Source organism: Capra hircus, chromosome 8 (genome assembly GCF_001704415.2).
Source record: "Capra hircus breed San Clemente chromosome 8, ASM170441v1, whole genome shotgun sequence".
NCBI lineage: Eukaryota > Metazoa > Chordata > Mammalia > Artiodactyla > Bovidae > Capra > Capra hircus.
This window is the reverse complement of record NC_030815.1, coordinates 43,990,738-44,008,448: the sequence shown is the minus strand read 5'-3', so window position 1 is coordinate 44,008,448 and position 17,711 is coordinate 43,990,738. Positions and strand designations below refer to the sequence as shown.

The 17,711-nt window shown below is 39.7% G+C and overlaps 1 protein-coding gene across 2 annotated transcripts in view; it reads left to right on the top strand.

Moving 5' to 3' along the window:
- DOCK8 (dedicator of cytokinesis 8) overlaps positions 1–17,711 on the top strand; it is a 235,049-nt gene that overhangs the window by 77,089 nt on the left and 140,249 nt on the right. For both annotated transcript variants that reach the window (XM_013965961.2, XM_018052045.1), the window contains one exon: positions 17,458–17,581. In XM_013965961.2, coding sequence (XP_013821415.2) covers positions 17,458–17,581 — 124 coding nt within the window. The remainder of the gene's footprint in view (positions 1–17,457; positions 17,582–17,711) is intronic.

Below are 17,711 nucleotides of genomic sequence, written 5' to 3'. Positions count from 1 at the left end.
TTTTTATGTTGTACGTTCTGTGGTTTTGACAGATGTATAATGACGTTTATCTGCCACTGGAGTATCATCCTGAATTGTTTCACTGTCATAAAAATTCCCTGTGTGCCGTCTGGTCATCCCTTCCTGGCAACCACTTATGTTTCTTCCGTGTCCCTCTATGTCTTTTTGTGACTTGATATCCCATTTTGTTTTTTGCTGGATAATATTCGACTGCATGGATTTACTCATAGTTTTATTTATCCACTCACCTATTGATAAAGGACAGAAATGGTAGGGACCTAACAAAAGCAAAAGATACTAAGAAGAGGTGCAGGTATACACAGAAGAACTGTACAAAAAAGATCTTTACGATCCAGATAATCATGATGGTGTGATCAGTCACCTAGAGCCAGACATCCTGGAATGTGAAGTCAAGTGGGCCTTAGGAAGCATCACTACAAACAAAGCTAGTGGAAGTGATGGAATTCCAGTTGAGTTATTTCAAATCCTGAAAGATGACGCTGTGGAAGTGGTGCACTCAGTATGCCAGCACACTTGGAAAACTCAGCAGTGGCCACAGGACTGGAAAAGGTCAGTTTTCATTCCAATCCCAAAGAAAGGTGATGCCAAAGAATGCTCAAACTACCACACAATTGCACTCATCTCACATGCTAGTAAAGTAATGCTCAAAATTCTCCAAGCCAGGCTTCAGCAATACGTGAACCGTGAACTTCCTGATGTTCAAGCTGGTTTTAGAAAAGGCAGAGGAACCAGAGATCAAATTGCCAACATCTGCTGGATCATGGAAAAAGCAAGAGAGTTCCAGAAAAACATCTATTTCTGCTTTATTGACTATGCCAAAGCCTTTGACTGTGTGGATCACAATAAACTGTGGAAAATTCTGAAAGAGATGGGAATACCAGACCACCTGACCTGCCTCTTGAGAAACCTGTATGCAGGTCAGGAAGCAACAGTTAGAACTGGCCATGGAACAACAGACTGGTTCCTAATAGGAAAAGGAGTACATCAAGGCTGTGTATTGTCACCCTGCTTATTTAACTTATATGCAGAGTACATCATGAGAAATGCTGGACTGGAAGAAACACAAGCTGGAATCAAGACTGCCGGAAGAAATATCAATCACCTCAGATATGCAGATGACACCACCCTTATGGCAGAAAGTGAAGAGGAACTAGGAAGCCTCTTGATGAAAGTGAAAGAGGAGAGTGAAAAAGTTGGCTTAAAGCTCAACATTCAGAAAATGAAGATCATGGCATCTGGTCCCATCACTTCATGGCAGATAGATGGGGAAACAGTGGAAACAGTGGCTGACTATTTTTCTGGGCTCCAAAATCACTGCAGATGGTGATTGCAGCCATGAAATTAAAAGACGCTTACTTCTTGGAAGGAAAGTTATGACCAACTTAGACAGCACATTCAAAAGCAGAGACATTACTTTGCCAGCAAAGATCTGTCTAGTCAAAGCTATGGTTTTTCCAGTGGTCGTGTATGGATGTGAGAGTTGGACTATAAAGAAAGCTGAGCACCGAAGAATTGGTGCTTTTGAACTGTGATGTTGGATAAGACTCTTGAGAGTCCCTTGGACTGCAAGAAAATCCAACCAGTCCATCCTAAAGGAGATCAGTTCTGGGTGTTCATTGGAAGGATTGATGTTGAGGCTGAAACTCCAATACTTTGGCCACCTGATGCTAAGTAAGAGTTGACCCATTGGAAAAAACCCTGATGCTGGGAAAGATTGAGGGCAAGAGGAGAAGGGGATGACAGAGGATGAGATGGTTGGATGGCATCATCGGCTTGATGGACATGGGTTTGGGTGGACTCTGGGAGTTGGTGACGGACAGGGAGGCCTGGCATGCTGGAGTTCGTGGGGTTGAGCAACTGAACTGAACTGAATTGAAGGAGAAAGTTACATTTTAAACACAAAGAATAGAGATCTTTTGTTTCTATTCTGATTAATTTCTGGGTGGGGGGGGTGTAGGGGTTAATTAATCAAAATTTGACCTCAGATTTAAAGGTAACATTTAAATTTGTGACCAAGAAATAAATTACTTGCCTTCTAGTCACTGTTGGCTCAGTCGATAAAGAAGCTGCCTGCAATGCAGGAGACCTGGGTTTGATCCCTGGGTTGAGAAGATCCCCTGGAGAAGGGAATGACAACCCTCTCCAGTAGTCTTGCCTAGAAAGTCTGATGGACAGAGGAGCCTGGTGCGCTATATAGTCTATGGGGTTGCAAAGAGTCAGACATGACTGAGTGACTAATACTTTCACTTTCTAGTAAAAAATGTCCTTCTCTCTTGGGTTCATCAGATGTTCTTTGATATTGTCCTGAGTTTTATGTCTCCATGCCAGTGACCTTGACAGTTGCCTCTAATGAGAAACATCTACCCACGCTAGAATTCTCAATGTGTTTGTGTATACATGTTAGGGAGCTGGCTGGGTAGAGTCAGCAATAGGGGGCACACTCCACTCACCCGGCTAGAGAAACATCAGAGAGCCTGATGTGTGACAACACATAAAAATTTGGAATTCTTATTTCCTCACCTCTCTTATACTCCAGTAAGAATTTTTTTCTGTGGAATAAATGATGAAAGACTTTGGAGACTGGGTTTTATCCAGCTCCTGGAAATGTGCCATTGAATTTGTGCTGATGTGTTTCGGAGTAATGTCAGTAATGCATACTATTTTCAGTAGCTGACAAATAGAAAGCTTTGCTTGTATGAAGTAATTAAGAGAAAGATGTTAATCTATTGTCTATTCTGAAGTGAATGGAAAACCAAGTTTGCTGGGCAGTCAGATAAGATTATACTTTGCTGATAATAAATAAAAGATTTCAGAACAAGTTGTTCTCATGCTTTTAAATGTTATAATTAGAGATACTTTCTGGATATGAAGGTTCTAAAAAAATCTGAGAAGGCCAATAAATAGAAAGGTCCATTTTGCTACATTTGGTTTTTATTTTCTGTTTGGGACAGTGCAGTTTTTCATTCTTCATGGCAATTCCCATTGGAATTTTTTTTCTCTATCTTGAACAAACTTAAAGGACTCTTCTTAGAATACTCATTGTAAAAACTTTAGAGATCATAGGGAAACAAAAAAACTCAAGTTCACTATAGACAGATAACCATCATTAACATTTGATGTGTTACCTTTGAATCATATTTCTTTGTTTATATTTATATAAAACAAGTCAGATTATTATTTGCAGCATGTTTTTTCAGTCTTTGCAGTAAGTGATAATTAGCTCTTTGCTATTAAATATTTTCTTCAACACAGTTTTTAATAATTATATAATATACATAGATACAAAACTTTATTTAACCGATTTTCATGTTTAGATGATTCCCTGTTTTTCAGTGTTATACCCAGCAGAGCAACATTCTTGTGTTTAGTTGTGATTTTTTTCCTTTGGAACAAATTCCTATAAGAGGAGTTTCTGTGTTTAAGTATATGCACAAATTTAAGGATTTGGGAATAAGATATCAGAGAGATTATTAACAATATATGCATGAATCCTCAAGAATATTGGATGTTTTCTTTTCATAAATTTCTAATTTTTGTGAAAAGGTAGTCTATTATTTGCATTCCTTTGGTTATTTAGATTTGGTATCTTTTTTTCTGTAAATTTGCTGACCATTTGTAAGTTTTCCTTGGTACTTTGCTTATTCATTACATTCAGGTATCTCTATTAATGTTTTTGTCTGGTCATGTTTATCTCTAGGACTGCTTTCATCTGCTAAAACACTAACTCTTTGTCTTTCATATGATACAAATTCCTTACCCAGGAATACTTTTTTAACATTTAAAATTATTTATTAATGAAATCTATATTAGCAAGTTTCCTAATGGTTTATATTTTTGCTGTCATGCTTAAATTTAATCCACAAACCTAATATTATTTACTAAGAATTTTGGATTAAAATGTTAATCTAGACAATTAGCCCCTTTGATTATTGCTTCTGTTCCCTTGTGTGTCTCTACTTGTTTTTATCTCTTCTGTAGGAACAGTAATTATTCATATATTTATTCTATTCCAGCTTTGTGTCTTTTTATTTTCACAAAACAAAGCAATGTCTGTTTTAACATTATGTTTGGCAACATATAGAAGGTCAGACTTGTCATTGGCCCTGTTATCTTCACATTTGGCTAGTGGACCAGTCTGTTTCCCAGAAATTAGCTAATGGATAGGTAGAAGTGTGCAACTTTGAAACTCATTGTCAGTTTCTGGAAAGCTTTGACTAGTGTTTTACTGAGAAAGCATCCTTTTCTACTATTTGACCCTTTGGTATGCTAAATATGATACTCTAACATAAAGGCTATAATTTCTAGCACACACCCCTCCCAGGATCATTCTACCCTCACGTGTATCCATAATATTTTATTTGCAAGGAGCATCCAGTACGTTATTGCCAGATGCCCTTCATCTCCTAACTCTACATATGTTTTAGGCTGGTTGTGTTCTGTGAGTTGTTTCTATATGGTTGCCGATTGATGGTAGAAAGAGAAAGGCAAGGAAGGTGGTGGTTCTGGTGATGGTTCATGTCAGTAAAACCAGGTGGAACCTGTGAGTGGTTTCCTAGATAAACCACTACAATGAAGAAGGAGAATTTAGATTTCTGACTATTATTATAGACATTGACTAATCAGGGACTGGCAAGAAGGAAAGTACAAATGCTATCCTCTATGTTCCCCTTTGGGGAGACAAAGTATGGTACATCCTTCTCCTTCTAGCTTCATTGGATCCACAGAAATTCTGTCTACACTTAGGCATTACGTTTTCTGTTTTGGTGAGTTTCCATTTTTCTGTGCCTTCATAGGCTGGGAAGTTGGAGGAAGTCACATAATGGTTCCTGACCAGTTGTTAATTGGTGATTAATGAGCTTTCATTTTAATTTGTTATTTTATGTGTCAAATAGTGTGTGCCTGTTTTGAAAGAAACCAAGCAATAAGGAGTATACTAAGTAGAAAGAAATCAAGCAATAAGGAGTGTACAAAGTAAAACGCTAGCCTCTTGCCTCACTAATCACTTGCTCCCTGTCCTCTTCAACTCACTCTTCTTTTTAAAACTTCTTCTCAGATTTATTTTTTATTGAAGTAACATTAGTCTATAGCATTGTATGTTTTACATATACAATGTTATATTTCTCTTTCTATGTACGCTACAGTATGCTCACTACCAAAATAATTGGTTTCTATCCGTCACCATATGGTTGATCACCTTTACTCATTTCATCCTCCTTTTGCCCCTAACCCTCCACCAGTCTGTTCTCTATGTTTTGGAGAGTTTTTTGTTTTCTTTCTACCAACTCTAAACTGCATAGAGATCATTGAGTATCCTTCCAGATCCTCTTTTGATCCCCTCACAAACACATATGAATACTTATAGTTTATATAAATATTTATATATGCCAAATATATACACACATACATATTTTACATACTTGCATAATTGTTTTCAATAATGTGTTTGGCATCTTCCCATATCAAAGACCTATCTATCCCTTTCTTTTAAAATGCTGCCTGGCATTCCAGGTGCAAAGGAATATATTATAAATTATTGACTTCTTTTCTGTTGTTAGACACTGCAGTTGTCTCCATTTTTCATGATATAAATGATACCATAATGAAAATCCATTCACATTTGCCTCTACACATGTGTGAATATTTCTGAAGGTAGAAATGGAACCATATAGTCTAGTAAGTACTTCCAAATTCTTCTCCAGAAAAGTTGTGTTAATTTACTCCAATACCAACTGGGCATGAAACTGCCCTTTCCCCCCATATCCTTGCCAGTGCTGGATATTATTGATTAAACTGAAACTTGAATTCCTCTAATCTTATTCTAGTTATTGTTTTTAAACTGGAAGCTATTGCTGCTGCTGCTACTAAGTCGCTTCAGTCGTGTCCGACTCTGTGCGACCCCATAGACGGCAGCCCACAGGCTCCTCCATCCCTGGGATTCTCCAGGCAAGAATACTGGATTGGGTTGCCATTTCCTTCTCCAGTGCATGTATGCATGCTAAGTCGCTTCAGTCGTGTCCAACTCTGTGCAATCCCATAGACAGCAGCCCACCAGGCTCCTCTGTCCACAGGATTCTCCAGGCAAGAATACTGGAAGCTATTATACTCACTTTAATAAGATTGTTTTCTATCATGGAGTTTTCTTCTCTTACTCATCCTAAAATCCCAGTTAAATATACACCTACCATACACCCTTTTCTCCTTTGCCTTTTGCTTCTCTTCTTTTCATAGCTATTTGTAAGGGCTCCTCAGACAACCATTTTGCCTTTCTTTTTCTTGGGGATGGTCTTGATCACTGCCTTGGGTACAATGTCACAAACCTCCATCCATAGTTCTTCAGGCACTCTGTCTGTCAGATCTAATCCCTTCAAATCTATTTGTCACTTCCGCTGTATAATCGTAAGGGATTTGATTTAGGTCATACCTGAATGGTTAGTGATTGTCCCTACTTTCTTCAATTTCAGTCTGAATTTGGCAATAAGGAGTTCATGATCCGAGCCACAGTCAGCTCTCAGACTTGTTTTTGCTGACGGTACAGAGCTTCTCCATCTTTGGCTGCAAAGAATGTCAGTTCAGTTTGGTTCAGTCGCTCAGTCATGTCCAACTCTTTGTGACCCCATGGCCTGCAGCACGCCAGGCCTCCCTATCCATAACCAACATCTGGAGTTTACTCAAACTCATGTCTTCTGAGTCGGTGATACCATCCAACCGTCTCATCCTCTGTTGTCCCCTTCTCCTCCCACCTTCAATCTTTCCCAGCATCAGGGTCTTTTCAAGTGAGTCACTTCTGCTCATCAGGTGGGCAAATATTGCAGTTTCAGCTTCAGCATCAATCCTTCCAATGAACAGTCAAGACTGGTTTCCTTTAGGATGGACCGGTTGGATCTCCTTGCAGTCCAAGAGACTCTCAAGAGTCTTCTCCAACACCACAGTTCAAAAGCATCAATTCTTTGGCACTCAGCTTTCTTTATAGTCCAACTCTCACATCCATATATGACCACTGGAAAAACCATAGCTTTGATTAGATGGACCTTTGGCAAAGTAATGTCTTTGCTTTTTAGTATGCTATCTAGGTTGGTCATAGATTTTCTTCCAAGGAGCATGAATATCTTAGCTATTGTAAATAGTGCTGCAGTGAAATAGGGTATATGTATCTTTTCAAATTGGAGTTTTCTCCAAATATATGCCCAGGAGTGGGATTGCTGGATCATATGGTAGTTCTGTTATCAGTTTTTAAAGAAGCCTCTATACTGTTTTTCACAGTGGCCCCACCAACAGTGTAGGAAGGTGTGTGGAGACCTTTTCAAGCAATATTTCATAAGATGTGACTCTGAAAAATTTATGAAAATGATTTTGGTTCCAGTTTGCTCTAAGTGTGCAAATGGTAGTGATAAAAACAGAGGAGATTTATGTGTGACTATGCTCCATTTTATAATATTTATTTTCTACTTTCTAACAGATTTTTGAGAGAGAGCCTCATATGGAATTTCATAAACTTGCTAGCTTTTTCAAAGTTATTTTCACCAATATAAATAGATCCAGCAACATGTATGTGTAAGCTGGTTGGGTAGGCTTTTCTAGTGTATGAAATCCTTAGGGGACTGTCCCTCGTGATTCAAATAAAAAGCTTCATATGATCTAATGTTCTGGCACAAAACCACCCAGCTCAAAATAGTGGAAAATACAGGCAAATTCTAAGTTGCTTCCTAAGATTATACTGCCCTAAATGACAGCACACTGAATTAGTGAATGTTTTTCCTGAGAAATCAAATTTTAAGGGGAAAAGTTCCAAAAGGAATTAACTAACATTAATTTGTTCTAAGGTGGAAAGAAAAGTGTGAATTAAAATTCATAGTTCACACGTGCCCTTTGTCTTTCTTAGGACATGTGCACCTTAGAGGATATTGATGTCATAAATTCAGTATCACATGCTTCTTCATGGGGAAACTTGCATGGGCCACAGAAATATAAATCAGGAAACAACCTAGTTTAAGATCTTATGCACACATAAGAGACCAGAACTTGGAGACCAGAACTATGTCTGCTTTAGCTTTCTTTATTGTTTCATAAAATACACAACTTATTTCCAAATATGCTTGCTTATGAGTGAACCCCCACAAATCCCCTCCCCAGCACACACACAGGTACAGCCATACGCCTGCCCTCCACCTTTCTTTAGTCATCTCTCTCCGTGCCTCTGTTTCTCCATCAGGTACGGGCATGGCCATGAGGTGAATTCGAGGATATTTCCCCCAGATTTAAAGATAAAGAGTTATATCTATGATTTAAAAGTAAAGAGTTTATACACTATATCTGAAGAAATTCATATCAGATTTTATCCTCAAAAGAAGCTTAAATCTAGGAGAAATGAGACTTTCTGGCTGTTGTTCTTTTGCTATTTTATGTAGGTGGATGCTTTCTTTTCTGTCCTTGGTTTTGTTAGAATGTTTTCTGAAGTCCTTTACATGGATCCCCAAAGACATAAAAAATAGGCATTTTTTTTAATGAGGTTCAGAATAGTGTTAAAAATTCATTTCACAACATTTCTACTCTAACCCTATATCTGTGCCAGCCCTCAGGGTTTGGGGATGAAAGCATGGAGACTAGATGTATTCCATGGCTATGGATTTGAAACCAGAGCAAACTGTGCTCCCCTTCCTCATTCTAGATTTAGCATCTACTTCCCCATTTTAACATCTCAGAAGGTTGCAGAGCTGCCGGGTGGCAGCGCGGGTAAAGCTGGCTGGAGAGGAGAGGCCAAGGATTGGCAAGCGTGTAAAGATGACTCATTTCAGAAGTGCCAGCCGCAGAAGGCAGAAACCACCATGAAGTAGGTAGTGAGACTGATGGCTGAGTGCCACCAGCTACCAGAGTGCCAGCCTCATTATCCTACCCGGGCATCTGAGCCAAAGAAAGCCACGTTCCTGTTGAACCTATTTGCAGACAAGAAAGAGGCAGAGAAGTAGCCAAGTGGTAGAAGACTCACTCTCATGAAAGGAGCACAGTCTATTCCTTCTCCAAAGAACTGTTCCTTTTTTCAAATGCTGCTGCTGCTGCTGAGTCACTTCAGTCGTGTCTGACTCTCTGCAACCGCATAGACAGCAGCCCACCAGGCTCCCCCGTCCCTGGGATTCTCCAGGCAAGAACACTGGAGTGGGTTGCCATTTCCTTCTCCAGTGCATGAAAGTGAAAAGTGAAAGTGAAGTCGCTCAGTCGTGTCTGACTCCTAGTCGGACTTAGTGACTGCATGGACTGCAACCTACCAAGCTTCTCCGTCCATGGGATTTTCCAGGCAAGAGTACTGGAGGGGGTGCCATTGCCTTCTCCTTTTTCAAATACTACTGTTATACGTATGGGGACAATCCGAAGACCAAACGTATTTTGAGAGCGTTCTCTTTAGGGACAGTGTGGTGGAGTACACAGAATCTGGACCATAGAGACTGGGCCTTGGGTCCAGATGCTGGCCCCTTGTGTAATGGCTGTGAGACCCTGGGCAAGTGGCTTAATCTCTCTGAACCACAATTTCCTCAAGTGTGAAATGATAGGGGGAAATGGTGCTCACTTTGAAGGCCTGTGTAAGGACTGGAAAACAATGCATGTTCCCTTTCTTCTTTTTCCTCTTTCCCTTCCTATACCCTTTTCTCTTTCTTTCCTCTCCTTTGTTGTACAATTTGGTGTGAAAACCATCAGAATAAGTTAGTTATCCCTGCCTCAGGATAAAGATGAGGCGGGCCAGATGAGCTGAGAGGGCCCGAATAAGGAGCTGAAGGCCAGACAGGGTGAGGAGGGCTCACATTCAGGAGGCCTGTGAGGCACAGAGAATCAGAACCTACGTGGTGTGAGGAGGGTGTGTGAGCCTGGGGCGGCCTGGCATGTGCTAACAGAGCAGACATTCTGAGTGGAATGAGGGGAGCACACACGTGGAGGGGAAGCCTACCTGGAGGGGTCAGAGTCCGGTCAATGATGTCCTCGTTGGGCGGGAGTGTCGCCTGGCACTAAGCGTCAGCATCACAGGGACAACCTGGTGCAGGGTGTCAGAGTCAGAATTTTAGGGAGGCAGCTGGGTGGGTGGGGGGGTTGATGTTGACAATGGTTACATATAAGGGGAGTGATATGTATTAGGGACAGTAGGTGGCAGATTTTTTTACTGCCTGAGAAGTTAATATGGAAAGGAAGAAAACTTCAATGGATACTGTGATGTCAGATTGAGATCGCAAGGATCAACATGAATTCCCGGTTTTCAGCCCACACATGCGTAGTCACACTCACATACCCTCCCTACTTAACTCTGTTCACTGAAAAGACATAGGAGGATCAATACTTTCATAGCAATAAGCACACCCAACACCAGCATCTTGGCTCCTAAGAATCATTTTCCACTAAAAAGAATCACAACTTCTTGGAGAAATGACTGATACCAGATTTGAGAGAAAGAAGAAAAGTAAGATCACCTTGGAATGTCTTGAGATGGAAAGTAGGATGTGATCAGTGCCTGCTGCGGACATGTGAAAAAGACGTAAGAGCAGCTGAAGGGATTCGCCCTGGTCAAATTAAGGACAATTAGAGCACCAAAATAAGTAATAATAGAAATGAAGTAGGATATGTTGAATAAAATAGGAAACTATGAATCTGTAACGATACAAATAAATAAGCTGAAAGCTTGATGAGGCATGAGGCATTTACAATAATCAAACCCAAGTGGAGGGACTTTCTAAAATATAACAGGCCTAAAATTTCAAGGTCATGAAAGTCAAGGAAACACTGAGGAACTGTTCCACAGTAAATAAGACTAAAGGCATATGACATGCATGACTTTGGATAAGATCCTTTTGCTCTAAAAGGCATTTCACATTTGGTGAAACCTGAATGGGGTCTGAAGATTAGGTGGTGGCGTGCTGTGATTCATGGGGTCGCAAAGAGTCGGACAAGACTGAGCAACTGAACTGAACTGAACTGAACTGAACTGAACTGAATGTGTCAATGTTAATTTCCTGAATGTGATGGTTGCATACTAATTATGATGGATAATGTCCTTGTTTATATGCTCAGTTTCTGACTCTTTCCAGCCCCATGGACTGTAGCCTGCCAGGCTCCTCTGTCCATGGAATTTTCCAGGCAAGAATACCTATTCTTGCCATGGCAAGGTAGCAAGAATACCTGTTCATGGCAAGGTAGCAAGAATACTGGACCAGGTTGGATACTGGATCCTCTAGGGGGATTTTCCCAATCCAGGGATGGAACCTGAGCCTCTCGAGTCTCCTGCATCTCCTGTATTGGCCAGCGGACTCTTTATCATCAGTGCCACCTGGGAGGCCCTTGTTTGTAGAAATGACACACTAAAGTATTCAGGGGTAATGGAGAATTAGGTCAACGACTTACTCTCAAATGGGTTGGGAGAGGGAAAAGGCTTTTCTACTATATTTTCAATTTTTCTATAAGTTTGAAATTGTTTCAGAATAAAAGGAAATTAATATATGTTAGGTGCCTGGCATTGTAATAAAGACCGTTAGTATGTACCTTTTGCCATCCCATGCATTTATTTCACAGCTGCTTTGAGTATATAGGAGCTGTTGTGCCCAAAGACATTTGAGCAATTCACTCTGCCTCTCAGTCCCTAATCTCCCACTTTGGGTTGGTTGGTAATAAGCAGTGCCCGACTAGCACAACAGCACTGGTACAAGGGGTATCATAGTCCCATTTCTTGCCTCAAAGTGGGATAGTAGGACAACTCTGCAATGTGAACATTCCAGAGTACCCTGTGTATAATGCCAATAATTTATCTGAGCCTGCTTCCTTAGTTGACTCCTTCTGCTTCCCCATCTCTCTTACAGGCTTTTCTTTCCCAAAAGTGCACACTCTCAAAAATCATGTGCACATGAGTCCTTGTCTCAGGCTCAGTTTCTAAGGAATCTCAACTAAGACGATCACTAGTCCAAGAAGTGATAGCTGTATTAGCATCAATGATAATACCATTAGATGCAAGACTGGTGCATGTACTACAGATCTGCTGCTGCTGCTGCTAAGTTGCTTCAGTCGTGTCCGACTCTGTGCGACCCAGAGACAGCAGCCCACCAGGCTCCCCAGTTCCTGGATTCTCCAGGCAAGAACACTGGAGTGGGTTGCCATTTCCTTCTCCAATGCATGAAAGTGAAAAGTGAAAGTGAAGTCGCTCAGTCGTGTCTGATTCTGAGCGACCCCATGGACTGCAGCCCACCAGGCTCCTCCGTCCATGGGATTTTCCAGGCAGGAGTACTCGAGTGGGGTGCCATTGCCTTCTCCAACTATAGATCTAAATACCCTTAATTTGTGGATATGTTGAATTTAAAATCTCCTAACATGCGAAGAGTTGACTCATTGGAAAAGACTCTGATGCTGGGAAGGATTGGGGGCAGGAGGAGAGGGGACGATAGAGGATGAGGTGGTTGGATGGCATCACTGACTCGATGGACGTGAGTCTGAGTGAACTCCGGGAGTTGGTGATGGACAGGGAGGCCTGGCGTGCTGCGATACATGGGGTCGCAAAGAGTCAGACACGACTGAGCAACTGAACTGAACTGAAACGAACATCTCTATTTCCCTATGTTATTTCTATACGGGACATTTACTTTCTTACCAAAACCAAGAGTAGAACTCTGAAAAGCATTCACTTTAGGATTCCACTACTAGAATTCTCCCTCCAAACAAACACCTGCATGCAGCTGTTTTCCTGGTTAAACTTGTTCCATTTTACTCCTTCCAGGAAGTCTTTGTGGATTTCCTTTCCCAGGTGTGTTGCCAAAATCTATGATTTAAATTGGAATTGGAAATTCCAGTTTTCTGATATGTTAGTAGCTATGGCTCTCAATGAGGGTAGTTGAGGTTTCTGTTTTTTATCATCTCAGTGACTAGGGTGGACTACTGCTTTCCACACCCTGAAGTGCCTTGGTCATCACACACTATGAAGGACTGTCCCAAATTCAGCACCCAACACAACGATCACATGTCCTTCTGGACATTCAGGGCCGTGAAAATCCAATCTGTAAATATCTGAGCCAAGCCTGTATGGCTTCTTACAAATCGTTTTGAACTGAATTTTCCAAGGAAACAGCTTTCATGTAAACATAGGGGAAATTAAGCTTCATGCTGGTTAGAGCTCTACAGGAGTTTCCCCCCATTTTAGAAATCACATTACTGCCTGCTTCGTGGTGTTTGAGTCACCCATACAGCATGTCTGTATTGGTTTTGTAGATGTTATATTGACAGCAATTCTTCCCACAGGTGCAAACAGTTATTTCATTATATTCTCTGGTGCAGTCGTGTCCAAGCATTTGCATATTTACACACATGCTGTTTTATGTATTATGTTTCTTTTATTTCTCAATAAATAACAGCTGGGACATTTTTATGGACTTAGAAAAAAAAGGAAGTTGAGTTATAAAGATGGCATTATTAAGTGTTTGTTACAGAGAAAGACGATGGTGAGTCTGAGAGATTTGAAAACCCTGGTGTGAGAGGACTATGCTATGACCGTTTGCTTGCTAGAGTTTCATTTGTTCTCCCATTCAACAAAAGTTTAGGTGATGCCTCCTGAGGAATACACAGGAATCCTAGCTCAAAGGAATCTGTGTCTTTGGCAAAGTCATAGTCTAGTGAGGAAGAGCACATATTTAGCAGGGGAGGTAAAAATTTAGACAAGTAATTAGACTGTAATATAGAGCATGATGAAAGCTTGTACGAGAAGTACAAGCAACATGCTTTGAAAATTCACAGAAGGAAGCAGTTAATTCTGGCCAGGTCAGGGAAGGCGGGTGCAAGGGCTGGCCTGTGAACTGGGCTTTCGTGGGAGTGGATTTGTGGGGATGGGGAATCTGCACATAACAGGTCAAGAGTGGCTCAGTGATTTCCACAGCTGGATTGCTGTTTGTAACTGTAGAGGCTGATGAGCCTGGATGGCTTTCCATACTTTTAGAAAGCAAACAGCTAAGCACCTTGACAGCCAGCATAAGAAATGCATGTCATAATAAGCCATTATTGATCAGGGAGACATTTTTATGGTGTTTTGGGAGTAACTGAATTATATGCACTGATGTGTTTGAATTATAATTGTTTACCAGTTCACTGGGAGTAAAATATGGAGTAATAAAACAGATGATACCCCATTCCTTGATATCCCAGCTCTCCTTGAGCACGACCTTCCTTCAGAATTACCTTAATCACCCAGGATGAAAGACAGAGTCTAAGGGCTTTTATGATGCTTCTCATAACACTCATCAAATGTTTCACTATGGATAATAGACCAAGAATAAATAGCATGTAAACAAGTTTAATTACTTGAGAGCTCCACTCTCCACCAAGACACCAAACACATTCTTAAGTTATTCTCTCTTTAGTTCATTAAAGAAAATTACAGAGGAAATAATGATTAAAATATTTACTGTTACCCAAAGGATGGCAGTAAATAGCAATCCATACAAAATTACCAAAATATATGGAAATAAGATGAGATAAACATGCAGCCATGGCACTGTCTATTCATTAGATTTATTGATCATTTTCAGAAGTCATGAAGAGAAAAAGCATGATTTTTAGAGTGGAGACAGTAAACTTTGTGCCATAGACAGTATAAAGGTGGAATGGAATTATTAAAGGCATAATTCTGGTCTAAGTAACACAGACAAACATTTCAAGTAGGAAAATATATTTCTCTCAAAAGGAATTCATGAATTTTGTGCTTCTGTGCAATTTCATCTTTCCCTAGTACATTAAAAATCTAGAAGTTTCCCCTATCCTTCATGAACACACTATTTGTCTGATTTAAAAGTCTCAATTATAGAACCTGAGTGGCAAATGTCCTATGGCATTATGAGAGTGGGAAGGAACACAAATGGCCATTACTCCACTCCCCTGCCCCCTAAGTGGGATTCAAAGCCATTATCATAGATAGCAAGGACATAAAAGACTATCCCTGGATATTACAGAGAAATGTAATATCAGCAAGGAGATAATTGAGGAATAAAATAGCAACTAAATCAGTGTTTGACTGTATGGTTATGGATAACAAAGGCATGTCCGTAGAAAACTAAGTGGCTTCATTAAGTATGGTCCTCCAGAGAAAAGTAGTTTTTTCCCTGTGATGCCTTAAAACATGAGAAAAAGTTTGGGGTTCATTCCTCTGACATACGGATTTAAGCGCTTTTTCTGAAGTCCTTAGAATGAAAGGAATATTTTGGATTGGTTGAATTGGAACTAGAAAATGCAATTCTTAAGATTTTTCAAATCTTCTCTTTATTCTGTGAATATATCATTGTAGTACCTTGCCTGTCATGAAAGATTTCCCATGGACCGTTATGGTAAAGGAAATCTTCAGCAACACTGAGTTGTACCCTTTTTTCCCTTTGCTTATAATATCTTACTTATTGGTCTAGTTTAGATTCTTTGTCAGCTGACAGGGACAATTGAATGATGTTCTCTAATACCATTTAATAAACATCAAGTAGTTGCAGATATTTATTGAATCATTGCCATAAGCCAAGAAATTTTCTGTTTTACATATGTGAATGTATTTATTGCCTGCAATAGAATTGATGAAGTAGGTATTAGTTTAATTCCTATTATTCTGATAACAAAATTGAGACGCAAAAAAATAGAGTAATTTACCCTAGGTCATACAGCTTGTAAACTGTGGAGCCAGGACTTGAATCCATTTACTCCTGCTCAACAAAACCCATCATTCTGTAAAGCAATATAATAAACCATAGCAAAGTATCAGACCTTACATTTAGTGAGTATTGAGTGTAAACAGTATCCTAATCAATGTCAGGCATAATCCTAAACCTCTATCCATTGATTTTTAGGTAATTGTAATTCATGGTTTTTAGATTACAGTTCTGTGAGTTTTGACAAATGCGTACAGTTGTGTAACCACTATTCCAATCAAGACACAGAACAGTCCCAATACCCGCCCCCCTAAATTGCCCCAGGCCTCCTTGCAGTCACTGTCTTAACCCCCAGACTCTGGCAGCCACTGATCTCTTTTCTGTCACTATAACTTTTCCTTTTCTAGAATGTCATGTAAATGGAATCATGCAGTTATCTTTTTTTTTTTCCTGACTCCTTTCACTTAGTATTGAATACTTGCTCTGTGCCCCTGTGCATAACCCAACATTTCACCCCTCCCAAAGAGTTATAAACTGTATTTGGATTATTGCTAGTAGCTCTCTTACATTTCCTGCTTTGTCTGTCTTCTCTTTGATCTTCGTGATAAATCCTAACCTTGTTTTACATCCTTTTACCAGCTTCCTCGATGGTTTTCTGATAGTGTGGGAAATCAAACAAGATGGGTGCATGTTTGTGTGGTTGAGTTTGCAGCATGTTTTCCAAGAAGGCTTTGAGTCATAAAAATAGGGAATGCACATGTTGGTTTCTGTAGTTATTATTTGACAACTTATATCTGTTGCCCTTTCTTCTAACTTCTTTTGTCTAACTGCCCTTTTGTCTAACTTCTTTCCCAATGACAGTGCTAGACATTACATTAAACCCTTTCCATAGCAACACATTTTTTAAAAAATTGAAGTGTAATTGATGTACAATAGTGTGTTAGCTTCAAGTGTATAGCAAAGTAATTTAGTAATATATGTATATCTATTTATATATGTATGTTTCAGAATATTTTTCATTATAGGTGATTATAAGATATTAAATACAATGTCCTGTGCTATACAGTAAATCCTTGTTGCTTATCTATTTTATATGTAGTAGTTTGTTAATCCCATACTCCTAATTTATTCTTTCCCCCTTTCCCCTTTAGTAACTTTGTTTTTCTATGCCTGTGAATCTGTTTTTGTTTTGTATATAGATTCATTTGTATTATATTTTACATTCCATATATAATTGATATTGTATAATATTTGCAACACTTATTAAAACAACTTTAATAACATGCATGGAGTAGCAATTGAGGATGGTAGCAAAGATTTTTGGTACATAGATCATTTAATTCTATTTTTCTTAACCACATCCTGCCTTTTTTATTCTTTACTAAGAACATTGATTTGAAGATTAAATGTTTTCCTCTATTTTTATCTTCAAATGACCTTTATTCCCTGCTTCTGCACTTTGCTAGATTTATTCCAGCCTCTTCCACTGGGGTCATAGTTCAGCTTCAGCTTGGAGCCAAATGCCCCACAGCTGAAATGACCACACCTCTGAAATGGCATTTTCCCAGGCCACCCCTGCCTTTAATAGTGAGCCATCGAAGAGGCAAATTTGTCTCTGTTTACAACAGAGCCTTGTGTTAGGCCTGGTGCACAATTAGATGTGAAGAATTACAATTGGTCCTCTCTTTGCAAGATCTTTCAGAACCATGTCTGCACTTAAGCCATTACTTTTATTTTTAGACTAATGATTTTGCCTCTGTCTCTCTTCCTCCTTCTGTCTCTTATTTAATAACAACAACGAAAGGAACCAAGGAAGTTCAGACATTTGCAGCTTTAAAAAGACTGGATCCCGAAAAGATTTTCACAAGACGCTTCAGAAACAGACGTTTGAGTCAGAAACCTTGGAGAGCAGTGAACCCAGCGCTCAGGTATTTCCTATCAACAAACACGGTTGCCAGGTTACTGGACTGTTCTGCCGTGGCGTGCTGTTGATTTTTAAAAAACTAATAAAAAGGCTAGACTCATAGACTATTAGAATAGAAGGAGCTCTACCACTTA